The sequence below is a fragment of the Misgurnus anguillicaudatus genome, chromosome 2 (assembly GCF_027580225.2).
Source record: "Misgurnus anguillicaudatus chromosome 2, ASM2758022v2, whole genome shotgun sequence".
NCBI lineage: Eukaryota > Metazoa > Chordata > Actinopteri > Cypriniformes > Cobitidae > Misgurnus > Misgurnus anguillicaudatus.
The window spans coordinates 15,845,055-15,864,683 of NC_073338.2; the positions used below are offsets into that span (position 1 = coordinate 15,845,055).

At 42.6% G+C, this 19,629-nt stretch overlaps 1 protein-coding gene across 1 annotated transcript in view; it reads left to right on the forward strand.

The window, feature by feature from the left end:
* Positions 1 to 19,629, forward strand: part of LOC129446172 (NLR family CARD domain-containing protein 3) — a 93,283-nt gene that overhangs the window by 22,821 nt on the left and 50,833 nt on the right. The window contains exon 3 of the mRNA XM_073871531.1: positions 15,453 to 17,232. Within this exon, the coding sequence (XP_073727632.1) occupies positions 15,453 to 17,232 (1,780 nt within the window). The remainder of the gene's footprint in view (positions 1 to 15,452; positions 17,233 to 19,629) is intronic.

Consider the following 19,629-nt stretch of genomic DNA (forward strand, 5'->3'; position numbering starts at 1 on the left):
CTAGTGACATTTTATGATTAATTGATAAAAATTTCTTACATACTGTTCCTTTAAGCATCGCTTGATATTTCAGAACATTTTAACCAAATGCTTTCAAAAAGTGGTGGGATGTCCCCAAATCCCTAGTGTAAATAATACCTATGCTAGACAGATACTTTGTTTGCACAGTCCTATCGTAATTTTGTCACTCCTAGACGTACGTCTGGCTTCAGGGGGAAATGTTTACCTCGATGAAGGAAAGTCGTTGTCTCACCAGGCTATGTTTATTCGGCTATATCCAGTGCTGAGCTTCGATGAAACTTTACGAGACCGGAGAGATGCTTCCACTGGTGGGAGATAAGCGGCATGATTGACAGCTTTGACACCAAATGGATATACGTGAAAATCAGATGACATGATTTCACAACTCTTCATTGGCCATTTAGGTATGTGAAGCGTTCTGTATACGGAAATGAACCTGGACATTCAATCCGTCTGAAAATCTCAAAATCTGCAAAATGGACATACGTGGTTTTCATCGGACAACGACGATGAAACGTCTTTCAGTGAAAAGCTGAAGAAGGTCTTTGATCCAGTGGTGGCTGACCGAGAAACGGCATGGGGGGAGCTTCAACAAGGCAACAGGTCTATTACCCAGATAGCATGTAACCATTGAAACAATCTTAAAAATAATTGATTTGCCAATGTTAATTGCATTGAATCAATATCAGGTTTGCACCCTCCATTAATATTGAAAAAATATTGAAACCTCAATAAACCCCCATTATCGTGATCAGTGTTTGCTTTAGTGAAGCTCTTGACATTGACTAAGTTAAATCTTTCTCTTTTTGGTGTTTGTATGTTTATAAGTAGAAGCACATGTGCATTGGAAAAGAAAGTTCCCTTTCAATACGGTTCACTTCGCATTGCGTCAGTTGCTGACGCTATGGGGGAAACTACTGTTTACTCGGCGATTGAAGCCTATTGGTTGACGTCTGTAGAAAATACAGACAAATTACGTTTGAGCCCGCGTGGGGCGTGGCACACGTCCCTATATAAGCTTGCGGAAATACGTCAAGAGCTCATTACTTTTCTCCTTCAGCGCGAACCTTCTCGCTGCTCCGAAGAAGAAGCCCTTACTTGCCGTCGATCTGAGCACTGCAGCGGACTACTACACACAAGCGTGTTCCCCTGCCCTTTTCCGGTTGAGTATAAAAGAATGAATTTCATCTAAAAGAGCAGAAGCGCGTTGAGATAATGTCGCTTCGGCACTGTGGCTCATGCTGAGCCCCTTTGCCTGTGGAGGATTTCCACAAAGAGTGCGTCATCTGTCTGGGTCCTACCCACGCCGAGGCCGTACTCCCTGAGGCGGGCTGCGCCCACTGTGAGCGCCTTCCCATCGCGGTGCTGTGCAAAAGGAACAGCAGCAGAGCCGTGAAGTGGAAAAACGCCCCGAGGCCGAGTCCACGCCAGCTCATCTCCCCGCCGTCATCCTGTCACTTTCATCCATGAGGACCAACGCCCCCTGCCGAGTACTAGTGGCATGGTTTCCTTTGGGTCCGGTGACACCGTGGAGATGATGTCATTCTCTGAGGAGTTAGAGAATTGGGTGGCTTCGGATGACGACACCCACGCAGCCGCCGCTGAAGAACCTACCGAGTCGCGTCCTCACGACTCTGAGCTTATCCGCATCCTGACACAAACTACAGCAGAGCTCAACATTCAGTGGTCGCCACTGTCAGAGCCTCAACTCAGCCGTCTGGATGAGTGGTTTCTGCAGCCCGGGCGCCGTCAATCATCCCACCAACGGCAGGCGCCGTTCTTTCCGGAGGTTCACCAGGAGCTCACCAAATCCTGGCGTGCTCCCCACTCCACCCGAGCTCAAAGCGCCGTCTCCCACATCCTCTCCGTAGTGAACGGCGCCAAAGAACACGGCTACACTAAGCTGCCGCCGCTCAAGGAATCTGTTGCCGCTCACCTCTGCCTGTCTTCAGCCGGCGGATGAAGCCCTGCCGTCTGACATCAACTCTGGCGTCGAAATCTTACGCCGCCGATGGCCACCAGGCAAAGTATACCAGGCAAAACTCCTCCATGATATGGATGAGGCAGGCCCGGACCCGTCAACCTTTAAACACCTGCGCAGCGCGACTGACTTGACCTCCGCGCTACTAAAGTCCCCACTCAGGCTGTGGGAAGAGCCATGGACACGGATCGGGTTTGCCCTTCTTGACTCGCCCGTGTCGCCATCGCGGCTCTTCAGCTCTGCTGTGGAGGGGTTCACCCACCGCTTCACTGAGGCACAGAAATCGTCGCAGGCTATGCGGCATTTCCTACCAAAACGATCTGCCTCAGCGTCTGAGACCGGCCGCCAAAACCGTCGCCAGCTCAGCGCCCTAAGCCAGCACCAGCTCAACCCCAGCAGAGAGCTGAACCGGAGGTTAAGGGCCAGCGTCCTGCACGATCGGATGGTCACACCCTCGCTGCAACAGCGAAAAACAAATTTTTACCTTTTCAAAAAAAGAGCCAATTTCCTCCTCTGTACACACACACACGGCTCACTGCCATAAGCATATCGACGCTCGCCGTCAAACTTCACGTTTGGCAATCCACCCCCGGTATGCCGGGCTGGATTCTAAACGTGATCCAACATGGTTATTCACTTCAATTCGCTCGGAGACCACCCCGGTTTCGTGGCATTCTCTACACCACTGTCCCAGACGATCGCATGCAGATCCTCAGGGAAGAGGTGTGTTCTTTATTACTAAAAGACGTCTCGGCGGATCAAAGCGAATCAGGCTTTTACAGTGGTTATTTTCTCGTTCCAAAGAAAGACGGCGGCCTCAGACCGATATTGGAATTACGCGTTTTGAATCGCGCTCTTGTCAAATGGCCATTCAAAATGCTTACAGCCAGACGAATCATGGCGTTAATTCGACCGGGCGATTGGTTCATATCAGTGGATCTGAAAGATGCTTACTTTCACATTCCGATAGCACCTTGTCACAGGCCATTTCTAAGATTCGACGGGACAGCATACCAGTACAAAGTTCTGCCCTTCGGATTATCTCTGGGACACGCACATTTACCAAATGTGCGGATGCGGCGCTCGCCCCTCTCAGACAGAGCGGCATCCGCATATTGAATTACCTCGACGATTGGCTTATTCTAGCCCAGTCAGAGAGGGAAATTATCGCGCACAAGACCGTTGTACTCCAGCATTTGGAGAATTTAGGGTTCAAAATCAACCTCCCGAACAGTTTGCTCACCCCCACACAGCGGATTGGGTTCTTAGGCATGACGCTCGACTCAATAAAGACGCGGGCATGGCTTACACCGGAACGCGCGCTCACGGTCAGACGCGAGGTGGCATCGTTCAAAGCGGTTTCACATCTCCCTCTCAAAGATTCCGAAAAATGCTGGGTCTGATGGCAGCAGCATCCCCACTAATACCGTTGGGAATGCTGTTCATGAGACCGCTTTAGTTTTGGTTGAAAGCGAAAGTTCCACCCCGTGCTTGGTTGTCGGGCCGCTTATTAATCAAAATCACGTACCGGTCCGTGAACGTGCTTTCGATATGGACATCCCCTCACCTTTTCCTCTCGGGCACGGAGCTCGGCTCCGTGAGCAGGAGGAAAGTGGTGACTACGGATGCGTCTGCGACGGGTTAGGGCACGCCCTGTCGCAAACATGGCCGGCGTGTCTTCTATATGCTTTTCCTCCGGGGGCTTTGTTATCACAGGTCTTTCAGAGGATAAGAGAGATGAAATCGCGATAATTCTGATCGCCCCGTTTTGGCACAATCAACCATAGCTCCCCGACCTATGGCAGCTGAAAACATCAGCACCATGGCCAATACCGCTGAGGAAAGACCTCCTATCTCAGGCGAAAGGCACAGGTGGAGCTATGGAATCTACACTTTTGGTCTCTGAACTGCAACCGTCACGCCTTTCAGGACGAGTGTTAAATACTCTCGAGTGTTAAATAATCGGAAGCTAGGGCCCCATCTACCAGGCGCCTTTACGCTCAAAAGTGGTCTCTTTTTTCTGACTGGTGCACAACGAAAAACTTAAACCCAAACACCTGTGAAGTGGAGCATATTCTCTCCTTTCTACAGGAAATACTGGACAGCGGTCCCGCGCCCTCAACGCTTAAAGTATATGTGGCGGCGTTAACGGCGAATCACCCCCTTATCGCCGGTCACACCGTGGGAAAACATGATCTCATCATTAAATTCCTCAGAGGCGCTCGCAGACTAAACCCACCGCGACATAACACGGTCCCGTATTGGGATCTGTCCACGGTTCTGAAAGCGCTGCGCGGTCCCCTATAGAGCCCCTCGAGCAGGCTGACCTGCGCGCTCTCTCGTTTAAAACCGCTTTCCTCCTGGCGTTGGCATCGGTTAAACGAGTTGGCGATTTACACACGTTTCCAATTGACCCATCGTGTCTGGAATTCGGTCCTAACAATAGCAAAGTGATCCTTAGACCGAGAGCGGGATACATTCCTAAAGTTTTGACCACGCCATTTAGAGTTCAGTGGTTTCACTTCTCGCCCTCCCGCCGACGGACGGTGAACCAACCCCGAACATGCTCTGCCCCGTCAGAGCTTTAAGAAGAATATACAACCCCAAATCAGAAAAAGTTGGGACACTATAGAAATTGTGAGTAAAAAAGTAATGTAATAATTTACTAATCTCATAAACTTATATTTTATTTACAATAGAATATAAATAACATATCAAATGTTAAAAGTGAGACATTTTGAAATGTCATGCAAAATATTGGCTCATTTTGGATTTCATAAGAGCTACACATTCCAAAAAAAGTTGGGACAGGTAGCAATAAGAGGCCAGAAAATTTAAATGTACATATAAGGAACAGCTTAAAGACTAATTTGCAACTTATTAGGGTATAAAAAAGCCTGTCAGAAGTCAAGATGGCCAGAGAATCACCAATTCCCCCAATGCTGTGGTAAAAAATAGTTTTCTGAGTTTCTCAGAGAAAAATTGCAAAGAGTTTGAAGTTATCATCATCTACAGTGCATAACATCATCTAAAGATTCAGAGAATCTGGAACAATCCCTGTGCGTAAGGGTCAAGGCCGGAAAACCATACTTGATGCCGTGATCTTCGGGCCCTTAGACGGCACTGCATCACATACAGGAATGCTACTGTAATGGAAATCATAACATGGGCTCTCTCTCGTTTAAAACCGCTTTCCTCCTGGCGTTGGCATCGGTTAAACGAGTTGGCGATTTACACACGTTTCCAATTGACCCATCGTGTCTGGAATTCGGTCCTAACAATAGCAAAGTGATCCTTAGACCGAGAGCGGGATACATTCCTAAAGTCATCTACAGTGCATAATATCATCCAAAGATTCAGAGAATCTGGAACAATCCCTGTGCGTAAGGGTCAAGGCCGGAAAACCATACTTGATGCCGTGATCTTCGGGCCCTTAGACGGCACTGCATCACATACAGGAATGCTACTGTAATGGAAATCATAACATGGGCTCAGGAATACTTCCAGAAAACATTGTCGGTGAACACAATCCACCGTACCATTCGCCGTTGCCGGCTAAAACTCTATATGTCAGACAAGAAGCCATATCTAAACATGATCCAGAAGCACAGGCGTTTTCCCTGGGCAAGGATCATTTAAAATGGACTTTGGCAAAGTGGAAAACTGTTCTGTGGTCAGATGAATCAAAATTTGAAGGTCTTTTTGGAAAACTGTGACACCATTTCATCTGGACTAAAGAAAGGACAAGGACATCTCAAGTTGTTAGTCTGATGGTTTGGGGTTGCATGAGTGCGTGTGGCATGGGCAGCTTACACATCTGGAAAGGCACCATCAATGCTGAAAGGTTTATCCAAGTCCTAGATACATATGATCCCATTCAGACGTCGTCTCTTTCAGGGAAGACCTTGCATTTTCCACCATGACAATCCCAGACCACATACTGCATCAATTACAACGTCAAGACTGCGTAGAAGAATGATCTGAGTACTGAAATGGCCAGCCTGCAGTCCAGATCTTTCACTCACAGAAAACATTCTGCTCTTCATAAAGAGGAAGATGCGACAAAAAAGACCTAAGACAGTTGAGCAACTAGAAGCCTGTTTTAGACAAGAATGGGACAACATTCCTATTCCTAAACACTGGTCCTCCTCCAGCTGTTCCTTATATGTACATTTAAATTTTCTGGCCTCTTATTGCCACCTGTCCCAACTTTTTTTGGAGTGTGTAGCTCTCATGAAATCCAAAATGAGCCAATATTTGGCATGACATTTCAAAAATGTCTCACTTTCTACATTTGATATGTTATCTGTATTCTATGGTGAATAAAATATAAGTTTATGAGATTTGTAAATTATTCCATTCCTTTTTTACTCACAATTTCTACAGTGTCCCAACTTTTCTGATTTGGGGTTGTACACGGACCGTTCTGCCTCATACCGCAAGTCAGATCAGCTGTTTGTAAGCTTCGCGCACCACTCTTTAGGTATCCCGCTCACTAAACAGAGGCTATCTAAATGGATCATCGAAGCCATTGCTTTGGCTTACACCTCCTTGAATGAACATTGTCCAGTTGGTTTAAAAGCTCACTCCACGAGAGGTATGGCTTCATCATGGGCTTGGTCTACAGGGATTTCTATCTTTGACATTTGTAATGCGGCCGGCTGGTCCTCGCCGTCTACTTTTGTCAGATTTTATAGCCTGGATGTCTCTGCCTTACAAGCACAGGTCTTATCGGCTTAATGTTTACGCGACTGCATTTCTGTATGCCTTCACGGTGCGCTGCGAGCTCACCGTCATGGCTACCTATTAATAAATCATGCACAGCTCAGGGAATCCGCCGTCTCGTGCTCTGTTATATATGCATCATGGTGCGTTTAGAAACTTCACTGTATGCGTATTACTGTCTCATATATGGTGCTTTCACTTGCGCTCACTAGAGCTATGTACACGCTGGGTTAGGGCCACATGCAGTGTCTCTCCAGTAAGGGCACCTCAGTCCGCTGTATGCACGGCGGGATGGGAATACGTTCCCCCATAGCGTCAGCAACTCACGCAATGCAAAGTGAACCGTATTGAAAGGGAACGCATAGGTTACTCGCGTAACCCCGGTTCCCTGAAATAACGGGAACGAAGCATTGCGTCGTTGGCTGTGCTACAAACGTTTACGCAGCGAGTGTTATTCGGCTGCGTGCTTCAGTCGAATAATAATGAGCTCTTGACGTATTTCCTAGGGCTTATATAGGGACGTGTGCCACGCCCCGCGCGGGCTCAAACGTCATTGGTCTGTATTTTCTACAGACGTTAACCAATAGGCTTCAATCGCGGAGTAAACAGGAGTTTCCCCCATAGCGTCAGCAACTGATGCAATGCTCTGTTCCTGTTATTTCAGGGAACCGGGGTAACGTAAGTAACCTAAGCGATTGTTGAAATTGGTTGCTTTTTATGAAGATGAGATAAAATTAATAAATTAAAATTTTTGACCATTATAATTGTTCTGGTTTGTAAATCCCCTATGACAAGACAAGCAGAAAATATACTCACGCATTCAGACATAATTACTCATCCTACAAATCTCAACAATGGTGACATTCATCAAACAAATTCAGATAAAACGATCAACTGCAATGCATGCTGGGAGGCATAAATTAGTTTAGTACTATTAGAGGGTGACGTCACCTTCGGCGAATGTGTCTGCGGTTACGCCCAGTGAGTGGCAAATGACAGAGCGGCAGAATTGGTGTACGGTGTGAAATCAGCAAAAACATGGTAAAAACGCATCTAAATGGGAAAAAGCTGTTGTGTGATAGACTGTACTTACAGATTAACAAGAATTCGGAGGTATCGTTTTACAGACTGCCAAAAAACACAGAAAGGAGAAGTAAATTGATCGTTTATGCCAACAAGTTGCTAGGGTCACTATCAAGCAGAGGTTTTACTTTCTCCTTAAAGCAACACCAAAGAGTTTTTTTTAACTTAAAATAATGTTTCCAAAAAATTTTCAGTCGTTCATCCACTCGAAATAGGGTGAACGGCACTTTCACATTCGCTTTGCAGCCCTCTATCGGCCAAAACCGCACTAAAGAAGTTTCAAACCGTTGAGTCGCGGTCATGTAGTTCGAGTGAAAACTACAAAAACTTGCTTTACGGCAGACCTACAATCCAATCAGAGCCAGCTATGATGCAGTATTTATAACAGTGGTAATGAACAATTACGCTTCTAACCTGTAGGGGGAGCAAAGAGCAAAAACTCTTTAGTGTTGCTTTAAAAGTATTTTTCAAGTATTTGTATTTTATCTGTGTTTTTCTTTGGAAAACATACAATCCAAAGCATATTATCATAATTTTTACTCTCTTACATTTCATAAATCAGTTTTTGTTTTACATTTAATATTTAAATACATTAACATACCTTGGGCCCTATCTTGCACCCAGCGCAATTGACTTTGTCAGTGACGCATGTATCATTTCGTATTTTGCACTGGCGCACAGCGGGTTTTTCTCTCCACAGACACACGTCGGCAAACTAGGGAATGAACTTGCGCTCCCTGGGCGGTTCAGCGCAAAAAAGGAGGCGTGCTCCGGCGCAAACCATCTCTTATGCTATTTTGCAGTTTCAAAAAACAATTGCGCTACTAACCAAAAAAAACTAGTCTAAAGTCAGTGGTGCGTTGCGCGTGGTTCATTATGCTATTTTAAGGGCGCATGCTTGACCGTAATGTATAGCGTGCACAACGCGCATTAATCTACACAGATGCAACAGTTATTTTTGCAAATCATAAATTGTTACAATAAAAAATATAAGATAAGGAAAATCATTAAATCATAAATTGTTACAATAAAAAATATTAATACATGAGATAAGGGAAATCATTGTGGTGAGCATTGTGGTGATAGTTTTTATTTATTTTGTGTGGCAGCGTTAAACAATTATCATGCAAATAACGATTAAACTATTTTCATAAGTTTGTTGTGTGCCTGTATTATGTTTATTTTATCTAAATAATAATTAAAATGTTTTCATAAGAAACCTTCTTGTATGTGAACTTGATTTGTAAGTGTACTTTGGGGTTGGACCTTGCTTGCGTTTCTTGTGTCCGATTTCAAAGCCCCCAAACCCTTTCAGCGGTGAGGGTGGACGCAGCGATGTCCTCCTGTGTGCCCGGCGTGCCCGATTTATGCTGGCAAGCTTGGGATCCCCCCGTCTCCTGACATCATTGTAGTGCTTGGCGCAGCTGATGAGACAATTGCGTCTATTTCCTCTCACGCCTGTTTAACCGACGCTGATTTGGGCGGGTTTCTCTTATCCCCATACAAAACAACTTCTCTGTCTTTGACTGCTCTTACAAGAACGTGGGTCTCCTCGGCTGTGAACCGCTCCTGGCGTGCGCCTGTCAAATCCGTCATAATAATAGCAACCCGCCAAGGACTTGCGCCCTTGCGTTTAAAGGGAATGTTGGATGACGTTCTGATTGGTTTATTTGACGTTACGCCCAAACCACACCTATGAATAATGAACCTACTTCAGACCAACCCCTTATTGATTTGCGCCCAGCGCAAGACTTATTTCTCCCGCCGGGAAAATAGCAACAGCGCCAAGATCCACCCACAAAGTCACTTGCGCTTTGCGCTTCGGACTTGCGTTTCAGATCGTTAAAATAGGGCCCCTTTACTCAAGTACACAGTTTTAATTTAATTAGGTATTAAATACATTTTTATATGCAATATAAAAGAATACACAGTATGATGTTATGCTTTAGAATGCAGGGAAGTAAAATTTTTCCCAAGACAAACAACCTAATAAAGCACAATTGCTTGGAAAATGTAACTAATGTAACTAAGTATTGTTCACCTCTACTATCAAGTCCAACTAAATTAAATTTAAGCTGATAATAGTCAGTTTTACTGGCATTTTCGCAGCAGCCGCTATGAAATCCAACCATTTTGTTGAACGTTTGCCACTCAACAGGGCAAGTTCCGTCGTGGTCACGTGGTAAAGTGATGTCAATGTTTACCCTCTATAATGATACCCAGCATGCATTGCAGGATGAAGCTTTCTTTTGTTGATTGTCACCATTGATGAGTTTCATAGACGGATTCATGATGTCAGAGATAGATTCTGTAGTTTAACCTTCTAAGTGTGTTTTATAATTCCCAAAATAATAGACCTGACACTGTTTTCAACTTGTAGGGGAGACCGGGGTTGGTTGTCACAATTTTTACTCATGCATAAATTGCTCATCTTCAAAAAATCTTTCAGCAGTAATTGTTAGAAACGACACAACAAAGGAATCCCAGCGCAGAGGTTTTTAATCAAAATGTGTAGGCTATAGGAGAAAACACTCAATGTCATCAGTGACTACGTTTACATGCTGTAAATATTCGGGTTATGGTCAGGTTAAGGTCGGGTTTCGGGTTTCTGAAACATTCGGAATAACCCGTTTACATGCGTAATCAGAGAGAGTTACCCCTGTATACATGGAATTGGCAATATCCTGATGTAAAGTGTGATTAAAAGATAAATGCGGTGATTTTGCGTGGCTCACCAGTGCGCTATGCGGTTTTACCGCTTTCATTTACTAAAATAAAATTATTATTTAAATCCAGAACAAGCTGCACAGATGTAGAAGCAGGGTAGGCTAAGTTACACGTCTTTCCTTTTTTGAGAAAAAGATTAACAAGCTATATACTAGCCTTCAGCTAAATATATTTTTGAAATTTTTTTTTATTGAAGAACAATTTTCTAACAAGAAGGTTTTTAAGTGCAAATTTACAGAGCATCGGTAAATAGAGAACACAACCGTATCTTAAAGAAATTAAAATTAGACAGTATTTATGCACCTATAAATGTACAAAACGAATGCAATAGCTTACAGAAGGCAATGAATATTTATTTATGGCATTTTCAATAATATATTAGTAGATAAATTAACATCTATAAAGTATGAAAACGAATAAATCAATATTTTGGCTAAATTAAGCTGGATGGATAATTTTGTCATCCTTTCAGAACAAGCTTATATGCTATCTATAATAACTTACATTATATCCTGAGTGTTACTTGGCCGAAAATATGTAGAAATACATGCAAGTAAAAAAGTACAGAACAAAAATGTTTACCTCATGCAGATAGAACGAAAAGCCGTTAATTAAGCAGAGGACGTGCAGAAACAGTCGAGTCGGCTGATGATCACCAATGTTAATAATGTTTCACGCAGGTACTGTTGATGATAAACTTTCATATATAATGTCAGGTATAAGTATTCAGTCAGTTAATAATAAAGCCACCTGTGTTATTGCAACATCCTTATCCACGGAGCGGACGCTGTATACAAAGAAAAAACCTAAGGTTTTTATTTTAAGTGGTTTTAATGCTGGTAAGCAATCAGTTATATTATGCCGCTTTGTATTTGTGTTGATCAGTTAAATTAAAGTAATTTTAATCTTAGAAACTGCATCAAGATGCAGACGACGCTACAGTTATTCTGTCATCTTTAACTTTTTCACACATTCACTGTATTTAACGAAATATGAATACCATAGTATTACATTTTGAATTCAAATTCACAAAAAAAAAAAGTTACTCTCATAACTATTGACAATATTTGGCCTTTATTATACATGTATGCTTTGAAAAACAAGAATAGCTATATATTAATTGAACGTGAAAAACGCGGTTGTTGCAATTGGTTTCCTCCTCGCTCTAAAAGTGTGCCGCATCTCTCTCGCCATGCTTACCTCTCCTGCGGGGTTTTTGGCGCATACAAGAAGTTCCTCTACTCAAAAGACCAAGATTCCTTGCGAATAGAACATGCGCAGCACACAAATCAATGTTCCTTTTGATGGGAATATCCCGATGCGCGTTTACATGACCAAAATTTCGGGTTAGAAAAGAGGTAACCCAGGGGTAATATTCGGGATTTTAAAAACAGGAATATGAGCATATTCGGGTTTTTGCCGGTGTTTACATGAACGTGCGCGACCGGGTTATTGCTAATATTCCGGATTTGAACGGGTTATTGGCTGCATATAAACGCAGTCAGTGAAATATTTGAAAAGGAGAAAACACTGAGTAGATCAGGAATATGCATAATAGAAAACTCTCAGTGTCCGTGTGTGTGATGAAGATCTCTATGAAAAGTCCGTCACAAAAATGGAATTATCTCTGCTTTTTGCTCAAAATGTGGTGTTTTTGCAGAAACCTACCCATATTCAAAAGCTGATTACAAAAGAGCTATTCAAGGTAGGATGAAACGTTTTTTTTTTTTTTAAAGCAGAGGGTCTGTTCTTTCATTTGGTATATTGTATGTTTATATATTTGAAGAACATTTTCTGGAAGGCATTAAACTTTGTGAAAATCATGAAAAATGCTGGCGCTGGCTGGCAACTTTTTAAAAACACTGCCGGTGAAAGAGTTAAATGCATTGATTGCAGTTCTAAAGAAAACTGAGTGAGATAAAAATTATTGACTTTTTATTGTTTAATCTTTGGTGTGCATTGTTAGTTAAATCTAGATTAGACCGCCTCTTCTAACCATCAATGTAATTAACCACCACTTTTCAGTGATGTTGTGAGCCACAAGTAAACTGTGTTTGTAACAAACGCTTTGTACCCTTGACATCAATATTGGATGTTCACATCATAAAAAGACATCATAAAAACTTTTATTCTGGCTCCTCGTGGGACATTGAAATTACATCTTTTGAGACGCCTTGCTCAGTGGCATGTAAATGCATGTTGCTCACATAATATTGAAGCCAAGATTGTGCTAAAACACCATGTTATGAGACTTTTGCCATTATTATGTTTTTAAGCAACTGAAAAGCACAAATGTCAGTGCAGGTCAAAACTGCTCAAGGATGCAAAATCATCCAAGACCCCAGAGGGTAAAACATTGATTCAGGACCAACTAAAAAAAATGTTGATCCAGGATCATATCTTACTTTGTGAAATCACGTCTACCCTATAATTGATCTCACCATTCGCATAAATGGTTACAACACACAGACCAACAAGCCCAGCCAGCCTCCATTCCCGAGACCGAAACCTGTCTTTACCCGGACATAATGACTTTACCCACAAGTAATGACTCACATGAGTCTCGCCCATCTGTCACATGCACTACTGCTCCGGTAAGTCTCGTCACTTTAGGAAATCAGATTGAGGAAATTTGTTTTTTTTATTATAAACTCTCCTATTACACCTGTGGTTCTTGGACATCCCTAGCTCACTTACACATCACATCAACTGGCGTCACAACAATGTATTGTCATGGAGCCAGTATTGTCATACTTCTTGTCTTGTGTCTTGACAGGCAGACCTGTCAAAAGTGCCCCGCCAGTTTTTTGACCAAGAGGAAGTGTTCAGTAAGTCTCGGCCTGCTTCTCTTCTTCTGAATTGTCACTATGACTGTGAAATTGACTTATCATCATGTGGGACTTCTCCCACAGTTGCTGTGTTCTTCTTTGTGGAAATGAAAGACAGTTCCCTGCATCTGTGTATTGATTATTGAGGCCCGAATACGTACTTCATTTTTCACAAAGTTGGACTTTGAATATCTTGTGATGATATTCTGCCTTTCGAACTGTCCAGCAGTCTTCCAGACACTCAGCTTTGGGGTGTCTACCTGGATGACATATTTTTTATTAGTCTCTCCAGGAACATGTGCAGGACATCAGACGATTGCTTCAGAGGCTGCTAGAGAATACACTTCTCTTGCAAAGTCTGTAAATTTTTGAGGTACATTTTGTCATCCAAGGGAGTTTGCATGGGTCCCACTAAGGTTCAGGCTGTGGTGGTTTGACCAACTTCAGATTATTCAAGGCCCTGCAGAGATTGCTAGGCTTTGCCAATTTTTACCTGCATTTTAATCAGCCACTCTGATCACCTTGACTTCCACCAAAACGGCGTTCAGGTGGTCCAGTACTGCAGTCAAGCACGTTTTGGAACAGTAGCACCATTAGATGGAGGGTTCGGGGGACAGATCACATGAATCTTAAATATATCCGGTCGGCTAAAAGATTGAACTTTAGGCAGGCTCGGTGTGCTTGTTTTCATTCGTTTGATTTTCCATCTTCTACCATGCAGGTTCTTAAAACATCAAACATCATGCCTTGTCATGTCTTGTGTTTTTGATCATTATCTACACCTTTGTTCACCCAAGACTATCAAAACACAAGATTTGGGGGTTTCAATAGTGAGTTGGGAGATCGAATAGAAGGTCCACACAGTTTTTAAGAGGTATCGTCCCCGTCCTGATGCCCACTGGGTTGTTTATTTGTGCAGGAGAATCTGTGTTTAGACGTTATCCAATGGAATTTTGTTTTGGCCTGCTCCGTGTGGGTGAGTTGTAAGACTTTCAGTAGCCGAGGCACACACTTGTCAGATCACTGTTGTGCTGTCTGTCTGCATTCAAGTTCTGTTTCTGTGTTCTAGTCCTGTTAGTAGTTGGATTTCTGGCAACTCTGCTGCTCCTCACATTCCAGCCATCTTACTTTTTGCTCACCTTGGATACCAGTATTTCTCTCACAGCTGCAGGGGTTTTCTTCAAAGCCGGCTTGTGGACTCTATGCTGCCTGGAAGACACAACTCCCAGATCGTTCTGCCTGTTTACAGTTCACCTGTCTCGTTCTTGACCCCGAGGACAATGAGACAAACAGACCCAGTTCCTGCTGCTGTGAAGTTCATTACACCACTGATCTACTGGCTGTCCTTCAACGTGATGCCCAGCCGATGCACGACCAACGACCACCGGCTGAACCAGTTTAATCTGCTTACCCGCTACCTATCCCTACCGTGTTTATATATATAAATATATATTTATCTCTCCCAAGGGTTTTTGTCCTTCTAGGAGTTTTTCCCACTGGGTTTTCTCCTAGGGGTTTTTTCGTCCCCGGGAGAGTCAGCCAACTTTGGCTTAACTTAGCACTTTACTGTATACGTTACATTATTACTACGTCCGCTTGTACGGTTTATCCTTAGCTGCTATATTCTACTTCTTATATTATCTATTGATTTTCTGTGTTTTCCTCTACATCTACTCATGTAAAGCTGCTTTGAAACAATTAACAATTGTGAAAAGTGCTATATAAATAAAATTTAATTTAACTTTAATAATTTGCTCGCCGTTAGATCCTGTATTTTTTCCCTTACAATTTGAGTTTACTGATTATTTGTAAAAATATATTTAAAGTTTAATAATAAATCAACATCATAATCATGTTCATAAAGCCTTTTGTTTTGATCAAATGCCATGAATGTCAAGTATAAATATAAAATAAGAACAAAATATGTTAGTACCTTTTGCATTTAACAAATCCTTTTTAGGTTTTGAATCCAAGAGCTCTAAACTCTTGCCTTTATTGTACACAAGATACAGTAGACTGTATGCTTTACAAATGTAAACATTTATTTTTTATTTGTGCATACAGTAATTTTTTATGTTGTTGATCAGGTTTTGTCCCTTTGTGCATGAAGAAACACAAATCCAGAATAAAAGTGAAATTTCAGAGAATTAATGAAGGAATATCAGATCAAGGAATATCAGATCAAAGAATCTCAACACTTGTGAATGAGATCTTCACAGAGCTTTACATCACAGAGGGAGGGAGTGGAGGGATCAATAATGAACATGAGGTGAGACAGATTGAGACAACATCCAGAACATTACAGACAGAAGAAACACCAATCAAATGTAATGACATCTTTAAAGCTTTACCTGGACAAGACAAATACATCAGAACTGTGCTGACTAAAGGAGGGGCTGGAATTGGAAAAACCGTCTCTGTACAGAAGTTTATACTGGACTGGGCTGAAAGAAAAGCAAATCAGGATCTTCACTTCATATTTCCACTTCCTTTCAGAGAGCTGAATCTGATGAAAAAGAAAAATATCAGTCTGATGAATCTTCTTCATCAGTTCTTTACAGATACAAAACAACTAACATCAACAGACTTTGATGACTACAAGGTTTTGTTTATCTTTGATGGTCTGGATGAGTGTCGACTTCCTCTAGATTTCTCAAACAATCAGCATTTGTTTGATGTAAATGAATCAGCATCAGTGGATGTTCTGCTGACAAACCTCATCAAGGGGAATCTGCTTCCTTCTGCTCTGATCTGGATAACATCACGACCAGCAGCAACCAATCAGATTCCTCCTCACTGTGTCCAACAGATCACAGATGTACGAGGATTCAATGATTCTCAGAAGGACGAGTATTTTATGAAGAGAATAAATGATGAGAGTCTGGCCAACAGAATCCTCACACACATCAAATCATCCAGAAGTCTGTACATCATGTGTCACATCCCAGTCTTCTGTTGGATTACAGCCACTGTTCTAGAGAGAATGTTGAGTGAAGCAGAGAGTAAAGCAGAGATCCCCAAGACTCTCACACAAATGTTCACACACTTCCTGATCTTTCAGACCAAACTGAAGAGTCAGAAGTATGATGGGAAATGTGAGGTAGATCTCCAGCAGGCTAGAAAGAGTCTTCAGTCACTGGGAAAACTGGCTTATCAACAGCTGGAGAAAGGGAATCTGATCTTCTATGAGGAGGATCTAAGAGAATGTGGGTTTGATGTTAAAGAAGCATCTGTGTATTCAGGAGTTTGTACTCAGATATTCAGAGAGGAGTTTGGACTGTACCAAGGGAAGGTTTACAGTTTTGTACATCTGAGCATTCAGGAGTTTCTTGCTGCCTTATTTCTTTTTATTTCATTTCCTCAACAAACATCAGGACCCGTCAGCAGGTTCAGATCAAATATGACAGATTTACTGAAGGGTGAGGTAGACAAGGCCTTACAAAGTCAGAATGGGCACCTGGATCTTTACCTCCGATTCCTTCTGGGTCTCTCACTGGGGTCCAATCAGATGATCTTAGGAGATCTGATGATGCAGACAGAAAGCCCTGATAGCAGACAGGAAATAGTTGAGTACATTAAGATTAAGATCAGAGAAAATCCTTCTCCAGAGAAATCCATTAATCTGTTCCACTGTCTGAATGAACTGCATGATCATTCTCTAGTGCAGGAAGTCCAAACATACCTCAACAGAGGAGATGACTTTAGTTTTACTGGAGTCAAACTCTCTCCTGCTCAGTGGTCTGCTCTTGCGTTTGTGTTACTGAACTCAGAAGAAGAGCTGGAGGAGTTTATATTGAGTAAATATGGCCGATCAGATGAATGTCTTATGAGGCTCCTGCCAGTTGTCAAAGCATCTAGAAAAGCTGAGTGAGTCATTTAACTGCATTTTAATCTTAACATTTAACAATAAACATGATCAACTATTTTAATGTTCTATCCTGTATATGATCAGAGTCGTCATATAAAAAAATCAAGAAATTGCTCATAGCGTATTTAAAGTGAGACCTGCTTTTTGTGGCCTGATGTTTTTTTAATTGACTATCAGGGTTCAGTTATTGTCAGTATGTCTCTTGCAGGTCCAGCTGCTACTTAAGCCCTCACTGCAAACAAGCCTACGATGGCCCTTTATGGGCATAGCCTTAAGGCCCCATGCAGGTTTGCTCACTGGCAAAACATTGGCTCCTTATCACTGGTCCTGCATGGCAGGGTTGTAGTCGAGTCCGACTTGAGTCCGCGTCAGTCATGCTGTGTTAATTGAATGAATTGATTTCACCTGCAGTGTGTTAAAGTAACATTGAAGCAGTGTTAGAGTCAATTGGATACTTAAGTGATCATTGAAGTGATGATTTTTTGATTATTGAAGACACCTGATAATGAGCAGAATCACTAAAGGAAAGAGAAACAGAAGAACTTCAACTGACTTACAGCCACTGTATTAGATAAAATCAACTCAAAAGACATTAAGGGGCTAATCACACCAAACACGCTTTAAACGCTTGGAAACGCAAGGCGCGACACACTGCTCTTTTTTAACAAAACAGTGCGTTGCGCCTTGCGTTTCCAAGCAAGACGCTGCTTTTTATATTGCTAAGCAACCACCGAGTCAGCTGTCTTGTCAATCAAATATTGAAGCGTCAGCGCCCTTTTGCTGTTAACTATATTAGCAGAAACTTTAAAATAGTGCGCTTGCTCTGACCTTGTTTGAGGGTGAGAGGTGCACAAACACGCAGGAGAGAGTGAGCGAGTGGAGTCCGGTTGATCCAAACAATTGTAAACCTCCGTCGCCACAAGGCCCGCCTCTCCCCTCATTCAATTGGACATTGGAAAGATGCAAATGAAGTTGGGCGCTTCTCCGCTCTCAGTGCTCCTTCAAAAGCGCTTGCTGCGGCTGGCGGTAAAAAACACAAGGCGCTCAGCGTGCATTAACAGCGTGCAAACGCTCCCTGCTCATAGAATATCATTTTAAAAAAGGCGCCTGCAACTGCCTTAAACGCTTTTGGTGTGATCAGCCCCTAATTTCTCTTATTACCAAACAGACTGTTGTTATTTTTGTCAGCTGTCTATATTTGCTGAACGCGGACATTCCGGATTCTGCGGCGGAATTACCTGGATTTAACTTAATCAGAGCTGACCGCGGCAAGGAACGAAGTGAGAAAACATAAGGCGGAGGTCTGTGTTGTTATATTAATTTTAACTGGTGCACTGACGTTTCAGTATTACATGAACATTGTTGCCCCGTGCCGTGCTGGAGTTTCTGGCTATAGACTGCAGGCCATTTTATGCCCCTAGAGAGTTTACCTCTGTTATATTTGCATGCGTGATATTCCACCTGAAGTTAACACACGGGAAGCGCAGTACGCTTTAACGGAGCTGATTATGAATATTGAGAATAAGCACCCTGATTCTGTAACTTCTTGTTATGGGCGATTTTACCGCATGCCACTTGAAACATGATCTGCCCAAATACAAACAACTAGTTAGTTGTCCGACTCGGGGAGGAAATATTCTGATTCATTTTTATTCTGTTCATAACGCAGCATATCGTTCACTTCCCCGTGCTCCTCTGGGGAACTCAGATCACTGTTTAATTCAGATGGTCCCCACTTACAAACAAAAACTAAAATCAGCAAGGGCGGTACAGTATACATCTAAAAGATGGACGACAGAGGCAATTGGAATGTTACAGGGCTTTTTAGACACCACCGATTGGGAATCCATTTGCGCCTCTTGTGACTTTATAGACTCATATACAGACACTGTGTGTTCATATATTTAATTTTGTGATCAAACATGTATTCCCACTAAAACTGTGGTGAAATATAATAACAACAAACCCTGGTTCACAAAATCCCTTAGGCTGCTTAGGGAAACCAAAGAGCAGGCCTATAGAGAAGGAAATGGAGATGAATACAGGCTGGCTAGACAACAGTTAAAGGCGGAGTCCATGATGTTTGAAAGCCAATGTTGATTTTTGAAATCACCTAAACAAACACGCCCCTACCCCAATAGAATCTGGACCTTCTGTTGATAGACCCGCCCCACACATACGCAACCCGGCATTTGATTTGATTTGCTATAAGTGTGTTTTGGTAGTCGGCCCGTCTTCTTTTCCAATGCGTTTTTCAAACATTGTGGACTCCGCCTTTAAATAAAGCCATTAAGAAGGCAAAAAGTGCCTATAAGATGAATATGGAGGAACAATTTGGCACAAATGACTCCTCTTCAGCGTGGAGATGGCTAAAGCACTTGACAGGCTATAAAAAT